General features: G+C 46.0%; 3 protein-coding genes across 7 annotated transcripts in view; all 3 read left to right on the top strand.

Moving 5' to 3' along the window:
- Positions 1-2,731, top strand: part of ptpn13 (protein tyrosine phosphatase non-receptor type 13) — a 63,234-nt gene extending 60,503 nt beyond the window's left edge. For all 4 annotated transcript variants that reach the window (XM_030341591.1, XM_030341594.1, XM_030341593.1 and 1 more), the window contains 6 exons: positions 117-265; positions 397-487; positions 705-1,042; positions 1,396-1,611; positions 1,898-1,960; positions 2,066-2,731. In XM_030341591.1, the coding sequence (XP_030197451.1) occupies positions 117-265; positions 397-487; positions 705-1,042; positions 1,396-1,611; positions 1,898-1,960; positions 2,066-2,143 (935 nt within the window). In that variant the 3' untranslated portion in view covers positions 2,144-2,731. The remainder of the gene's footprint in view (positions 1-116; positions 266-396; positions 488-704; positions 1,043-1,395; positions 1,612-1,897; positions 1,961-2,065) is intronic.
- Positions 2,732-3,466: 735 nt separating this feature from the next.
- sdad1 (SDA1 domain containing 1) lies at positions 3,467-11,696 on the top strand. Of its 2 annotated transcripts, none has more exons than XM_030341757.1 (22): positions 3,467-3,674; positions 3,802-3,906; positions 4,015-4,113; positions 4,428-4,538; positions 5,681-5,752; positions 5,838-5,938; positions 6,301-6,358; positions 6,499-6,573; positions 6,686-6,787; positions 6,903-6,972; positions 7,079-7,182; positions 7,941-7,998; positions 8,301-8,359; positions 8,449-8,525; positions 8,761-8,858; positions 8,947-9,023; positions 9,280-9,415; positions 9,542-9,633; positions 10,135-10,331; positions 10,706-10,790; positions 11,122-11,283; positions 11,516-11,696. In XM_030341757.1, the coding sequence occupies exons 1-22, from the start codon at positions 3,585-3,587 to the stop codon at positions 11,561-11,563; spliced, it is 2,076 nt and encodes a 691-aa protein (XP_030197617.1). In that variant the 5' UTR covers positions 3,467-3,584; the 3' UTR covers positions 11,564-11,696. The 2 variants fall into 2 exon arrangements, with proteins under 2 accessions (XP_030197617.1, XP_030197616.1); XM_030341756.1 differs by having other exon boundaries at positions 9,539-9,633.
- Positions 11,697-11,777: 81 nt separating this feature from the next.
- On the top strand, positions 11,778-15,651 carry LOC115532173 (solute carrier family 10 member 6-like). Its single transcript, XM_030341762.1, has 6 exons — positions 11,778-12,505; positions 13,220-13,338; positions 13,611-13,699; positions 13,867-14,042; positions 14,429-14,586; positions 15,176-15,651. The coding sequence occupies exons 1-6, from the start codon at positions 12,090-12,092 to the stop codon at positions 15,457-15,459; spliced, it is 1,242 nt and encodes a 413-aa protein (XP_030197622.1). The 5' UTR covers positions 11,778-12,089; the 3' UTR covers positions 15,460-15,651.
- Positions 15,652-15,700: the final 49 nt, after the last annotated feature.

Below are 15,700 nucleotides of genomic sequence, written 5' to 3'. Positions count from 1 at the left end.
TTTTGAGTGGCTTCTCTCACTATGCACCCCACATAACAGTACTGTCCGAAATATTGCAACATCAGCCAGCGCTTGTCCCGTACGTTGACCCCCTCCCCCCACCGTGTCCCCCTCAGACGGGCCCATCATCAGCGAGGACCAGCTGACCTCGCTGCCCCTGGTCAAGGTGGTCCCAGACGGCCAGTACACGGGGACCCATCTCAACGCCGTGGTCCGCATGATGAGGGGGCTGCTGGAGCAGAAGGTCCCCCTGCAGGAGTTTGAGGTACTGGTCACTCATCCGGATATTCATCCCCCATTAACCTCCATTAGGTGGTGGTGGTGGTGGTGGTGGTGGTGGTGGTGGTGGTGGTGGTGGTTGACAGAGATGACATTTGTCATCTGTTTCCATCCCAGAATCTCCAGAACCTTCAGCCGCTGGACGACTGTTTGATAGGTCAAACCAAGGAGAACAAGAAGAAGAATCGCTACAAGAACATTGTTCCATGTGAGGCCCTTTGATTTAAACCTTGGTTGGAAAATATTATAATAACATAAATTATTGTCAATAATTATTATCAGTTATGGAATTCTGCTTGTTTTTTATATAACTTCATACCAATATTTTAATTGTTACATTGATGTGTATTTATTTATTTTACATTTTAACTTTTGTAGAATGTATATCTGAAACCTGATCATTTTGAGTGATCTTTTGTCTCCAGTCGATTCGACGCGAGTGACCCTGGGCCAGGATGGCGGCTACATCAACGCCAACTTCATCACCATGGCGGTGAAGGACGAGAGCTACCCGTTCATCGCCTGCCAGGGCCCCCTGCCCACCACGCTGGGGGACTTCTGGCAGATGGTGTGGGAGCAGAAGGCCAACGTCATCGCCATGATGACCCAGGAGGTGGAGGGCGGCAAGGTCAAGTGCCAGCGCTACTGGCCCGACACGCCCGGCACCGCGGAGATGGTGGACGAGAGGCTACAGGTTGCGCTGGTGAAGGACCAGCACCTGGAGAACTTTGTCATCCGCTTCATCGAGGTCAAGGACATGCAGGTGCGCTCGTGAACCCCCCCCTGAGCACTGATGTACTCGGGACTCTCCTACTTTCTCACTATATTCCTTAAGGCGTAGTTATGGTTAGACGTTGATGACCACGCACTCGCTTCAACCGAATCGTGAACCTGTTTTGGTTCTGTGTCGGGTTGACGTCGGCGGACCGATCACAGCCCTTGCTGCCGCGTCGCCTCGACGCAAGGGAAACATATTTGGGAGGCACATGTCAAGCCCTTACGGGGGACACAAGGAGGGTCCACAAGGACGTAATGGGTCCGTGAACCCCTTTTGCGTTGTGTCGACGACGTACAACCATAACTAGGCCTGAATCCTTTGTGGCCCTTTCTTCCCAGACCAACGAGATCCAGCGGGTCACTCACCTGAACTACACGGGCTGGCCCGACCACGGCACGCCCTCGCAGCCCTCCCACCTGCTCACCTTCATCTCCTACATGAGGCACATCCACCAGTCGGGCCCCGTCATCACGCACTGCAGCGCGGGCATCGGCCGCTCGGGGACCCTGATCTGCATCGACGTGGTGCTGGGGCTCATCAGCAAGGACACCGACGTAAGGCACGGGCCGGTGTTCTGGGGGTTGTTAGAACGTCTCTGTCGCTCCGTCGCTGCTGCGATCACTATCGTTCAAATTTCATCGACATTTTCCGAACTTTTATCTCTGCAGAACAGTTTGACTTAAAGTGAACAACCCTGTGCTGATTTAAGAAATGAGGCTTGTTTTTATTCTTCGGACCAAAGGCGTGGTTGCAGTGAAATATTTTCCACTGCGTGTTCAACTGTTTTTGCGGTTAATTTGCTCTGAAAGATGACTCGCTAACAAACGATTTGTCTTTCAGTTTGACATTTCCGACGTCGTGAGGAACATGAGGCTTCAACGACAGGGAATGGTCCAAACCGAGGTGACCGTTCAACCCGTGTTACGGATGACACCCAGTGTGCACATATAATACCGTTAATGCTCCCAACTCTCCCTGCTCATCACTGCTCTTCTCTCTCCTCTACAGGAACAATATATTTTCTGCTATCAGGTGATTTTATACGTGCTCAGATGTCTTCAAGCTGAGGAGAAGCTCTCAGGATAGCATGGAGACCTTCTACCTGCCACACCTTGTACAGAACATTCTTTCGCCCCCCCCCCCCCCCCCCTACCCTGTTTCCTGCGAGAAAGCAAAGACACAAATACTGGGGACGGTTGACATAGGCAGATATGGCCAAAACTACAGTGCAACATTTTTAAAGCCTTTAATGCATTCGTTTAGGTTAGCGTAAATCCCAGAGTCAAATCTATATTTGTATGTTTTCTTACCCGGCTGCTACTCCTCGATGCATTCATGAGAACGGATGATTGTATGTTTTTATCTTTTTATTGTCACCCTTAAGAGAACAGCAATGTTTTCTTACCGGAATACTTGGATATTATGAAATAGTTATGAAAGCGATGAATGAATACATATTTTATGTGGAACAAAATTATACTTTTGTGCATTTTTAATCTTATTTGCTGGAATTTGCCTTGACAGAATACTACGACAGTATTTGCTTTGTAAATCTTATTATACAGTAATTGCCGACTGCCTGCGGTGATGATATTAAATGTGTACATATTCATCTCATGAAAATTAAACTGTGGATAGGTTTTGAATGTAATTTTATAAAGGGTCGATAATTTACATGTGTCCATGTCATTGCAGTGCTCAGTTTACACATACAGTATGTAGGCCTATGTTTATCCTATAACAAGATATTTAGTGAGATAACTTACTACTACTAACTAAAATATTTATGCACACAGCTGTACAGGGTTGGTAACAAATTAGTTATGAACAATGAGCTGCCTACCATGAAATATGTATTACTCATTTTGACATTCCTTGCCCTAAACTAAATATAAGCCAAATAACTATGTGACCCGGTATAATGAATTATATGTAGAAAAGATCAACTTCAAACTAATAGGAGTCATTAAAATAATCGTATGAGTGGGGGAACTAAACCACCAGTAGTTTTCCAAGAGCTGAATAAATTTTTTGGACCGATGAATCAGATGACCGTGTCTCAGGTTCTAATCTCTCCCTTGAAAACGCTTCAGATCTTTAATCAGCCATAGTCAAATAAGCTGTGCATACTTTATTATTGGACGGTTTATAATTGTGGAAGTTGTTTAAATTGCCAAAATGAATGGCTGATTGCAAATCACAACACACCACATCCTCATTTAATGAGGAAAGTAGGATATGAACTTGTTGAATAGCTCCCATGACTAGGTAATAATAGAAGTATGAATCAGAATATCATCATTCAGAACACAATATCATGTCTGTTTGTTGTAGTTGCTCGGCCTATATGCAGGGGGCGCAATTCAATTGGATGACTAAAATAATGACTTCCTTCTACCCTTTCGGCTTACCGTAGTCAGCAGTGCTTCCCAAAACAATATGGTGGACTCCATAAACGCCACGCGTAATACTTAATAAATTGTTTTCACTTATTCTCGTTAGATTATACTGGAAATTATTATTAAACATGTCAGGGCGACAAGGAAACAAGCTGCCCAACAATTTACCGCAGTTGCAGAACCTCATAAAGAGGGATCCTGGATCATACATAGAAGAGGTAAGTCTTGCCAGACATGCCTGTTTATTAAATCAACACGATGTTCTCTTAACTCCGATCGCCCTATAAAATGATACGTTTTGTCATCACGCTGCATTTTAATCGATATTGGACCTGTATCCCTCAGTTCCTCCAACAATATCGCCACTACCAGTCCAATGTGCAGATATTTAAACTACAGCCAGACAAGCCCAACAAGGAGCTGGCGGACCTCGCCATGTTCCTGGCTCAGGTGAGTTCTGTCCCACTTCCACATCACTGGATCAATTATATTAATATCCCCGTCGTACTGTCTTCGCTCTACTGCACGGATAAAGAGAGTGTGTCGTGGTTCCTTCAGGTCGGACACTGCTATGTGGAGCATCTGTCTGCGTTCCCCCAGGAGCTGACCGGTCTGCTACTGGGGCATCACACTGTCCTGGATTCAGATTTGCGAATGGTAAGAAATCGTAATCAGGCCACAACCTAGCGCAGTGGTCCCAAAACTCTACCCGTGGCAATGAACCATCAGTCACCTCGTATGTTCAAGACATCTATGAGGCTTTTTTTCTCTATAAAAGTGCCTTTTTGTCAAAAGGCAATATAATGAGTGCACTTTTATTATAATTTTTTTTTGATAGAAAATACTGTAGGCCTACTTTTGAGGCTGAGAGGAACATTCTTGGACTCAATATAACCTAATTAAGTTGATGTTACACTACAGTTTGCTAATGTCGAATGTGTTCTGCTTGTGATGTTTTTTTCTCTGTGTAGACGTTTTGCAAGGCCCTGATTCTCCTGAGGAACAAGGACCTGATCAACCCAACAGGCCTCCTGGAGCTCTTCTTTGAGCTGCTGCGTTGCCACGACAAACTCCTGAGGAAGGTGAGGATATCCAGCGGAATAACAACTCAGAAAACCTTTCCCAAAAAACCTTGAACCTAGATGGAAACCCAGGTTGGAAAGGATCCTGGTTTGTGGCCACAAGGTGTACTGCCCGCATGGTTGACTCCCTAGCTAGTTCTGTCACAAGCCCCTCTAATTTCTAATAGTCATGGAAGAAGAGCTGATGGACCGTTTTCTTCAGTCAGCACATAGCGACAGCTGTTTGTGTTCACTGTCTCGCACAAAGAGAGAGACATTGAGATAAGGTAAACAAACAGTGGTGCTTGTCTCTAGATTGTTGTTGGTGCTAGTTCCAGGGCAACTCGATTTGTACTCGAAGTCAATCAGTTGGAATCCATTAGATGTTCTGTCGTGTAAGAATAAAAATGCTTTACTATTATTGTATACAGTCCAAAAGCAGATGTTTTAAAACATATTTTAAACACAGCACCTGAATAGGACTATAATTGTTGGACCTACCTTATCTCCAGGTCTGTGATTATGCTTTCCGTGTTGACCCCGAATATAAGCAAGTTGTTTACCCCCTGTCTTAAAGCGGTTTGGTCTTATATTCGGGGTCTAGACTTTGAAACGTCAATAAATACATCCCATTCTACCAAGTCCAACTGGTGCTCTGCTCCTTCCCTTTCCTAAGTGCTGGGCCGTAACAGTTGGCGTATTTTGAGAGAAAGTGTTTTTGTTGGCTCTGTTGTGGTGCTTGAGCAAGTTTTCAGGAGATTGACACAACTTGTCGTTCTCCCGAGACCTTGCTCGCACTCCGCTACAGTGACATACATTAGTAGACCGCTAATTGCCGTCCCTGTATATTTGGCTTCCACACACTTCCTTTCCTACAAACTCTTGGATCCCGTGGGCTTAGCTGAGGTTATTTTCCCGAAGTGCCTGTCTGGCTTGTGCACTCAGCCCTCCACATCTTTCTCCTCTCTAGAAGTGGACGGACAGTAGAGATCCTGGATGTTCTCATCCTCATGAGACTGTTTTAGTTATCATGATTTTCAAATAAATGATATTCATTATAAAAATTAAACAATACAAGTCTTAAAAAAGGGGGTTTAACCCCCTTTTTTTGGGGGAACGATATGGTATCTGTTTGTTAATTCAGTGTGTTGCTCTCCGTACAGACGCTGTACACACACATTGTTGCAGATATCAAGAACATCAATTCAAAGCATAAGAACAACAAGGTCAACACGGTAAGTCCGCTGCTGTGTGGTTTTGTTTGATTGAGGTTTTTATCCGAGCAACGTAACCCAACCAGTGTTCTCTTCCGTGTTCCAGACTTTACAGAACTTTATGTACACCATGCTGAGAGACAGCAACCCCATCGCAGCCAAGATCTCGCTGGACGTCATGGTTGAGCTCTACAAGAGGAACATTTGGTGAGTTTCTTGTTTTCATGTCCTGAGAACTAATTCAGTTAAAATTACTACTAAAATAAAGTAGAAATGTCGAGACTCTGTGATTATTATCCAGCAGTAGACTACAATTTTCAGGTAATTACAATTTAATAGAAATATTTCGTTATGGCATACTTTTTCTAATATTTTTGCTGGATTGACTATAAGTACAGGAAGCACACCTGCTGCTTAGCCTATTTTGCCCTTTACATGTCCAATGTATAAAAGGTTAACCATGCAGTAAACAGATTCAGCACTCCCTCAATTTGTGTTATGGTTGTCGTGGTGTTTTATAGTCGGAAGAGACATTAATCAGTAGGTTTTTTGTCGTTCCTTTGTCGCAGGAATGATGCAAAAACAGTCAACGTCATCACAACGGCGTGTTTCTCCAAAGTGACAAAGGTATGTTGGGAGCCGGATACACTGCTGTAATCTAAAGTAAAAACAAATCAATACATGGGTCTGTGTGTGCAGAGCGGAGGGAGGTTTGTGATTGTGGTGTTTGAACTGTCTGCTTCCCCCCCCCCCCCCCTTCCACTCAGATCTGCGTCGCCGGCATGAAATTCTTCCTCGGCAAAGACGAGGACGAGAAAAAGGACAGTGACTCAGAGTCCGAGGTGCGTACGGGATCCCGAGTTCTCGCGGGTTTCAAAATGTAAACAGGCTCCAAACCGTTTTGTTTGCGTTGGTCCTTGTTATCTAACCAACGTGTGCGCTGCGCTCTCTCAGGACGACGGGCCCTCGGCCAGAGACCTATTGGTGCGGTACTCCACAGGAAAGAAGAGCACCAAGAGCAAGAAGAAGCTGGAGAAGGCCATGAAAGTCCTCAAGGTACGGCGAATCAAACGCACCCTCGTGGCAGGGGAGTCGCGGTCAACGCTCTCTGTTCTGAATTATCTGAGAAATGGAATCACCGTTTATGTTTTCAATGCCCTTTGACACGCAGAAACACAAGAAAAAGAAGGTGGTGGAGGTCTTCAACTTCTCGGCCATTCACCTCATCCACGACCCACAAGGTGGGGTTCATTCACACTCGCTTGCAGTCGTGTCACTGCCCCGCCCTGGTCTCCCATCGCGGCGCTGACCTGACCTCTGCATGCGTCTCTCTGCGTCTGTCTGTAGATTTCTCTGAGAAGCTCCTGAAGCAGCTGGAGGACAGTAAGGAGCGCTTTGAGGTGAAGATCATGATGATGGACCTCGTGTCCAGGCTGGTTGGGATCCACGAGGTGAGGAGGATGCACTCGCTCAGCGGCGTCAAGTGGGCCGCCTGCGGGCAAGATACGGCCTCATTTAATAAACTGGTATATCAAAGGAACTTTTACTCAATGTAATTCCCAAAACAACTTGATTTGTGCTAGAAGCCACACTAGGCAAATAGGCCTAAAATAATTCAGAAGAAAGTTAGACTGCTAGATTCCACTTTCCCTCATCCCTTTCAAAGAGAAGAAAAACTGATACAGATGTCAAGGGAAACGCAACGTGCCTTTTGAGGTTAAAGGGGACTTATTATACCACCAGGTGTGAGTGTGATTAGCCTTACAAGCCGTTTCGAAAATCTGCCTAATATGACATCACTAGTGGGTGTGTCCACCTAGATCTGTGCTGGATAGATCTATCTACCAGCCTACCCAGTGGACTGAAGTAAACATTGCTCATCTATCCAGCATGGTGGTATAATAAGACCCCTTTAAACTGAATATAATATTCAACGTCACAGGGGAATTTTATGTATTCAAGCCTATTTGGATTCATTTTTCTTCTGAAGAAGCATTTGGTCGAATGTGGCACGCAACCTACAATTATTTTTACACCCCTGTACTACGTGTTCTCCTAATGGTTTACATTTTGCATGCGATTCTGCCAAATTGTCAACTGTGTGTCATCATTTCTCGGTAATTACTCAGTACCCTCTCTCAGACTTCCACATTTGCTGGTTTTGCGCTGTCCGCGATGACGTAATGCTAACTCTCTCTTCCTTCTCCAGCTCTTCCTGTTCAACTTCTACCCCTTCATCCAGCGTTTCATCCAGCCCCATCAGAGAGGTTAAAGCACACTTTTATTTACCTTATTCCACTTTGTACTCACTACCCTCGCTACCCTATCAGCAGATATCTGAACTAGAAGGATTCTCAAGAATAAAACATGCCAACAAGTCAATCCATCCTGGGAATCTTTCTTTATTATTATTCTTATATTTATTATTCTTTATTAGCCTTACTGTAGCTGCAGCTCAACCACTGTAGGCTGCTAGCCCGTTGCAGAGTGCAGGTTCCACGGTGTTCTTCCCTCTGTGGCTCCCTGGTTCTCCAGTACTAACATGAGAACGCTCTCTTCCCTTCTCTAGAGGTGACGAAGGTTCTCCTCTGTGCTGCACAGTCGTCCCACCAGCTGGTTCCACCAGAGGTACGTCAATCAATCTAACACATGGTACACCCTGACAAGTACTTCAAATATAATAGAGCAGACGTTCTAACACACTTTATTCTCTGCAGATCATTGAACCCCTGATCATGACCATCGCCAACAACTTTGTGACGGACAGGAACTCTGGGGAGGTGATGACAGTCGGGTAAGTTCTTGTCTCTCATTGTCCCTCCAGTAAAAAAATATTTTATTCATCTTTGGTCTGTGGTTTGGTATTTCCATATGCATATTTTTCTGTAGTTTTGGGTTTTCTGTTCTGCTTTATTTCTGTGAAAAGCACTTTGTAAACCTTATTTAAAAAAAGTGCAATACATCCAGGTTCTTAGCATTTTGTTAACATTCTTATTCCCATCATTAAGAAGTGTGTATTTGTCCCGTAGGATGAACGCCATCAGAGAGGTCGCGGCGCGCTGTCCTCTGGCCATCAACGAGGAGCTGCTGAGAGACCTGGCCCTGTACAAGACCCACAAGGACAAGAGTGAGTCAGGAACCACGCCGCTCACTGTGAGCCCCGTCACCACACCAGGGGGCTGTCGATAACATGTGTGGGGTTGTGTGTTCCTTAGACGTCATGATGTCCGCCAGGGGACTCATCCAGCTCTTCAGGAACCTCGGGCCCGCCATGCTCCACAAGAGAGACAGGGTGAAGCTTTAAATGTCTTTAGGAAAATCTGCATCTGGTCCGCTCTTACTTAAATTGAATATTAATTCATTTGAATCAAATGATCAGCAACATCAAACCCTGTTCTTCACATACTGATTTTAAAAGCCATGATTCTTCTGGATTCTTCCGATGTCCCATGGGCTGTCTCCCCGGTCCATGTAACCTTCCACGCCCACGTGTCACAGTAGATGCGTGCGGACCCTCCCTCTGACTGCCTCTTCTGCGGCTCCCCTAGGGGCGACCCACTGAGCTGTCCACGGAGGCCCGGATCCTGAGCTACGGGGAGACGGAGGCCAAGGACCACATCCCTGGAGCCGAGGTGCTGGAGGTGGAGGAGAGCCAGGAGGGAGAGGGGGCGGAGAAGGGAGACGGTGAGGCCCTGCGTGGTTACTGCGCTGGTTATATTGGGCTTTTCTCTTTACTTGGATTATTTCTCCATTCTCTGGCATTAAGTACTTCAGTATGTTTCCTCCGATTTATATTTAACCCTTCAGCAGACGGCTGGGAAGAAGCCAGTATCAGTGACGGTGATGAAGATGGGGAATGGGTTGACGTCCACCACTCATCTGATGAAGAAACGAGTACCATCGTAAGGATGTTATGTCTTTATGGGAGATGGTGTCTGGGTGTTGTGTGGCTGTCCCAGCACACTGGGTCAATGTATTCATTTCAGACCGGTCGGATAACGATAAAGTATTTTGTGAATCCAGAAATGTGGCGTCAGTACAGGACCGTAAAGAGCTTCAAAGGTGAAATATTATACCACCAGGTGTGAGTGGGATTAGCCGTTACAAGACGATTGGAAAACCTGCCTCTTCTGACATCACAAGTGGGCGTCTCCAACGAGATGTGTGCTGGTTAGATCAGTCTTACCAGCCTACCCAGTGGACCGTAGCAAACTGTGCTCATCTATCCAGCCCACATCTAGGTGGAAACGCCTAGATATAACACCTGGTGGTATAATATGTCACCTTTTTTAAAGTTTCTTTCGCGCGGCATTTTCGACAAATGCCCCACAAAGCCCATCTCGTAATGGTCTCCACAGAGCTTGCGTCCCACTGTGTGTGTGTGTCTGTCCGTCCGTCCCCAGGCGGAGAAGCTGCTGGCCATCCCAGTGGAGGAGCGACAGGCCAAGGCGGCCGAGGTCAGCGCCTCCCGGCTCCTCACCCAGGACGACTTCAAGAAGATCCGCCTGGCCCAGATGGCCAAGGAGGTGAACAACGCCCCCGGCAAGGGCGGCCAGAAGAGGAAGAACGTGGACCTGGACGCCGAGGAGGGCGGCGGCAGGTAGGCGGCGGCGGCGGGACGTTAAGGCGCTTCAATCCCTAGATTGGATTATTTCAATGTTTTACCGTCATACAAACAGGAAGTCTCTATTTATCTGATCTAATTGATTACATATTGACATTTAGATTACATTGCTAGATTAGATTACTAGCTTGTATTGGTATCTTTATTCATCCCCAAGGGGCGACTAGCAGACAAAAATTTAAATATCAACTTAAAAAAGACAATTACAACACAGTAATGATACAAATCTGAATTAAATTGAGTAATACAATTGATGTATTTACTATAGAGTATGATATAAAAATACAGTGCACAACTGCTGCTCTCTCCAACCCTGATATCTGATGAAGGGGTATGTTATGCATTTTCAGAGGGGAGCTTCTGAGTTTGAAGAATATCGAGCTGCTGCACAAAAAACCCAAGTCAGACAAGGAAACAAGACTGGCTACCGCAAAGGTAAGAAATTGTATTTCATCCTATAATTCGTTTTTTACTATTTAAATCACACAAAGATCTAGAAAATGGTGTGTATATATATATATCAAACTTGTTCTAGTTCCACTACATCTAAAGTTGAATTGAATCCCTAATCATGGGCCTAATTCACCTAGCAGTAATCTTGGTTCTAAACACTAGCTGGGTGGAGGGGGAACCGAATGGGTAAATCCTCCTTCAGTCCCCCCACCCAGCAAGCTTATAGAAACAAGACTGCCGCTAGGTGAATACAATAAATTCACTCAATAAAAAATGGTGTTTTTATTGCGTATTTATTTTCTTCTCCCAACAGGCAGGCCGGTCGGAGAGGAAGGACTTTGCGAAGAAGCACAGCAAGCTGAACCCGTTCGCCAGCACCAGCAACAAGGAGAAGAAGAGGAACAAGAACTTCATGATGATGCGCCACAGCGAGAACGTCCGGACCAAGAGCAAGCGTTCCTTCAGGGACAAGCAGGTAAGCCTCAGCAACACCCCAGTCTGGGGTTCAGTCCCCCAGTTAGCGTGCTTCAGCAAGTCGCCCCAAACCCCACCTTCACCTGGTCATGGTGAATGTACAGTTGCTTTGGTATTTGAATGATAAATGTACAGTAGGTTGGGTATTTGAATGATAAATGTACAGTAGGTTGGGTAAGTGCTTTTGTGGCTCTTCACTGATATATGTTGGGTGTTTTCTATTCCTCTCCTAGATTGCTTTGAGAGACGCCCTCATCAAAAAGAAGAAGCAGTACAAGTAACGTGTCCAGAGATGAGCACGATATTAGGACTTGTATTTACTGTGTTGATGTGTTTTCTCAATATTGTCTATTCCTTTGCCCAGTCGAGTATTTTTCAATCCTCCCTGAATTAAACATTTTGATGGTTCCTTAATTTGAGTTTGTGTTTTACTCTGATTTTGTCTTTATGAATTATGTTATTGAAACACGCACCATGAAAATGACAAAAGTTTATATTTATTTATCACCAGCTATAATTGAGCTTTCAGCTAAAAATGTACAGCAAAGCAAAGCCCTCAAACCAAACCCCTTTGCTGGCTCTTTCGGGCCCCAAGTGGCAAAAAAGAAAAGCTTAAGATCTTAATCCGCTCCGTGTCCAGTAGCAACACACATTCCTTACCGCAGTCGCTCCATCATCGACCAATCGTAACGTAAACAGCTCTGAAGATGTACAGGAGGGCCGAGGAGTGTTGAGCCATACAGCAGACTGGACCCAAGCCCGGAGCAGCTCACCTCTCCACTGGAGATCGCCTTCCACTTTGGGATCATGGCGGACTACTACAACCACAACACCACCACCCCCACCGGAATACCCGACCTGTTCGCCGCCTCCGATGCCTCCCCCGCCCCGGGGAACGGATCCCTAGACGGGGGCCGCGGCCCCAGCGACGGCCTCCAGACGGTCCTGGGGGCGGTCCTGACTGCCATGCTGGGCGTGGTGGTGTTCTCCCTGGGCTGCTCCGTGGAGGCGTCCAGGCTGTGGGCCCACCTGCGCCGGCCCTGGGGCGTGCTGGTGGGGCTGGGCTGCCAGTTCGGGCTGATGCCCCTCACGGCCTACCTGCTGGCCTCGGGGCTGGGCGTGCAGCCCCTGCAGGCGGTGGCCGTCCTGGTGATGGGCTGCTGCCCTGGGGGGGTCATCTCCAACATCGTCACGTACTGGCTGGACGGAGACATGGACCTCAGGTACTGAGGAGGTGTGCTGGGGCTGTCTTAAGAGTGTGTGTGTGTGTGTGTGTGTGTGTGTGTGTGTGTGTGAGAGGAAGGTGTGTGTGTGTGAGAGGAAGGTGTGTGTGTGTGAGAGGAAGGTGTGTGTGTGTGTGTGTGTGTGTGTGTGTGTGTGTGTGTGTGTGTGTGTGTGTGTGTGTGTGTGTGTGTGTGTGAGAGAGGAAGGTGTGTGTGTGTGTGAGAGGAAGGTGTGTGTGTGTGTGAGAGGAAGGTGTGTGTGTGTGTGTGTGTGTGTGTGTGTGTGAGAGAGGAAGGTGTGTGTGTGTGTGTGAGAGTGGAAGGTGTGTGTGTGTGTGTGAGAGTGGAAGGTGTGTGTGTGTGTGAGAGTGGAAGGTGTGTGTGTGTGTGGCAACAATTACTATATATTAAAAAATGATATGATATATTTGCTTTTAAAGAAGTATTGTTTCATTACTTGTCTTGAATCATGTCTTTAAGTAATGGATTCATGAAGGGGGCAGAGGGCTATACTGGTGTATCAGGTTGTTCCACAAATGTTCTGGGTCCAATCACAAGTTTTGGGCGAAAATGTGTTTTGGATTCAAGCACATCTGCCCTTTATCTAAATATCTCAAGGAATGATCAAAGCAGGCGAATCGGTCCAACTCGCATCAAAGTAATTTGATGCACATCAAAGTGATCAACCCTCAATCATTTCCAAATGTTTTCCAGTATCACCATGACAGCCTGTTCCACCACACTGGCCATGGGGCTGATGCCGCTGTGTCTGTACGGGTACACGCATGTCTGGGAGGTGACCACACACATCAAGATCCCCTACTCCAATATGGGTACAGCTGACTCTCTAAATGCGCACTGACGAGTCCTTCTCCTGCTAGAGGTTTCCAATGTTCCTGTCTGCGTGTTGTGTACTATCTGTTAACTATTATTAGTAGAGATTCTGTTATAAGTGCAATACTTGTTTTGGATCCTCTTTCTTATGAATGATCCTGAAAAGCAGAATTAACATACAACAGAAAAAAGTTAAATACATATTTATAAATTAATCTAGTCATGGACTTATACCCATGGCGATATTGAGCTGATGTTTTCCGTGTCAAAGGGTTGACTCTTCTCACCCTGGTTGTACCCGTGGCGGGGGGTGTGGCTGTAAACTACAAATGGCCTAAAGTTGCTAAATGTATCCTGAAGGTATTTCTTTTTGTGTTCTTTTATTGGGACATTAAATTGACCTTTGAACCTTTTTCCAATATAACACGTTCCAATATAAATGTCATAATGCAATGATAACTAAGATGCAATATGCTGAAGGAATGATTGACATGTGATGAGTCCAATGAGGTGGGTTTGTGTGATAGGTAGGCTCTGTGGTTGGCAGCGTGATGTTACTGGTGGTGGGCGTGGCCAGTGCACTTCTGTATCCTGGATCCTGGCAAACTGACGGCTCGCTCGTCGTCATAGCCGCCGTCTTCCCTCTGATTGGCTACACTGCCGGCTTCCTCATAGCAGTCATCTGCAGGCAGCCATGGCAGAGGTAAAAGCATCTAAACTTTTTCCTAGTAAGTCAACACGCACTATTATTCAAAGTGACCTACCGTGAACTCCTTCGATACACCCTGAACAATGTAGGGGTTAAGGGATCTGAGTCAACGATGCTCAAAGGGAGGTTGTGGATATTGGGTATCGGACCCACAACCTCTCAGCTGGTAGACCAACTCCCCCTCACCACTACACTACCCCCCCCCTGGTCGTAGTAGTAAACAAAATCAGCAGGATTCCTTCAGGACCAACCCCTTATGTTTAATCCCCCCCCCCCCCCCCCCCCCCCACCACAGAGAGCAGCATGTAAAGCTATATTAACCGGGGACCTCGGGTTGGTGAACTGCATGGCGCACACTCACGCACGCTGATGATTGTTAGATGCCGGACCATCGCCATGGAGACGGGAGCCCAGAACGTCCAGATCAGCTCCACAGTGCTGCAGCTGTCCTTCCCTCCAGAGCAGCTGGTGGTCATGTTCACCTTCCCCCTGATGTACGGCTGCTCCCAGCTGCTCCACAGCCTTCTGCTGGTCTCAGGTTGGCTGCAGGGCGCCCTGACCTGACCTTTCATTCAGTCATTTCCTCATCTATCCAAAGCCACCTCAAGGGAAGCTGATCACAACCCAGGCGACCAGAAAAGTGCATATAAAATACAAAACAAATGTCATTGGTGGTAGTGCGCTGTCGAATGTGTAGAGTGCTTTCTATATTCCATCCCAGAAAAGTGTTTTGCAAACTCCACGTTGCTATTCCAGAGCTAATGGTGCACAAGTCTCAGTTTGGGAGATGTTCCACTGTCAACTGTCAGTGCTTCACATGCGAAGACTACCGGTAAATAGAATGTAAACATTGGGAATCTGCCCCCCCGTAAACACATTGTCTTAAAGTGTGGTACAGGGCTGACACATGAAGAATTGTTCTACTTCAGGCCATCGATCATTGATTAATCCGTTTTTTATCTCCGGAGCAATTGGCAGTTTGAAATGATATCTTCTTCTTGTTGACATAGTTCACATAGTCTAGAGAATGTCCTTTTTCTCAAACCAAATCGCAAAAAGAGATACCTGTGTTCCAGTTTACTTGTAAACAACTTAAGTGAGCAAAGGTTGCTTTGAATTGTTTACAGTCTACCAGCTTTGGAAGCGCGTCCATCTGTGGAGATCTGGGGAAGTCGCTGCTGGTGAGGAACTAGGGACAATTCCCAACAGCAGAGAAAATCTGGACGTGGCCGACCACACCAGGCAACATCTGGATGATGCCATCAACCCTGCACGCGGGGAGACTAACTCAGCGTTTGAAGATGACGCCCATGGGCGTGACGGCCCCTCACCTCAGTCAGACCTTCACCCAGAGCAGAATGTCAACACTAAATCCGTGGCCATTACGACTCATATTCAAGACAATATGTAGGCCATGTTATCGAAGAGCTATATAATTATAATAATTGTTATTATATTTTATATCTCGATACGTGTTGTCATTTATTACCTTAATTTGATTTACTTGTTCATTAAAATACTTGGTAGCTAATCATTTGAAAAGTATGTAAAATGTAGGGAGATTTTACTCTTTTTTTTTATGATAAATCATAAATCAAACTAATTATATTCTTACTATTCTAACTGACCTTTTATTTTTAATAAATCCTTCC

Source organism: Gadus morhua, chromosome 19, assembly GCF_902167405.1.
Source record: "Gadus morhua chromosome 19, gadMor3.0, whole genome shotgun sequence".
Taxonomy (NCBI): Eukaryota; Metazoa; Chordata; class Actinopteri; order Gadiformes; family Gadidae; genus Gadus; species Gadus morhua.
Note: the sequence above shows the minus strand (reverse complement) of the source record. Positions and strands in the feature narration are given on the sequence as shown.

Bases quoted from the DNA above. Each gene is read 5' to 3' on its own strand.
- sdad1 (XM_030341756.1), top strand. From the start codon at position 3,585: ATGTCAGGGCGACAAGGAAACAAGCTGCCCAACAATTTACCGCAGTTG. The intron at 6,973-7,078 runs GTGGGGTTCATT...GTCTGTCTGTAG, and splicing joins CCTCATCCACGACCCACAAG to ATTTCTCTGAGAAGCTCCTG. The intron at 8,526-8,760 runs GTAAGTTCTTGT...TTTGTCCCGTAG, and splicing joins GGGGAGGTGATGACAGTCGG to GATGAACGCCATCAGAGAGG.
- LOC115532173 (XM_030341762.1), top strand. From the start codon at position 12,090: ATGGCGGACTACTACAACCACAACACCACCACCCCCACCGGAATACCC. The intron at 13,700-13,866 runs GTATTTCTTTTT...TTTGTGTGATAG, and splicing joins TTGCTAAATGTATCCTGAAG to GTAGGCTCTGTGGTTGGCAG. The intron at 14,043-14,428 runs GTAAAAGCATCT...GATGATTGTTAG, and splicing joins TGCAGGCAGCCATGGCAGAG to ATGCCGGACCATCGCCATGG.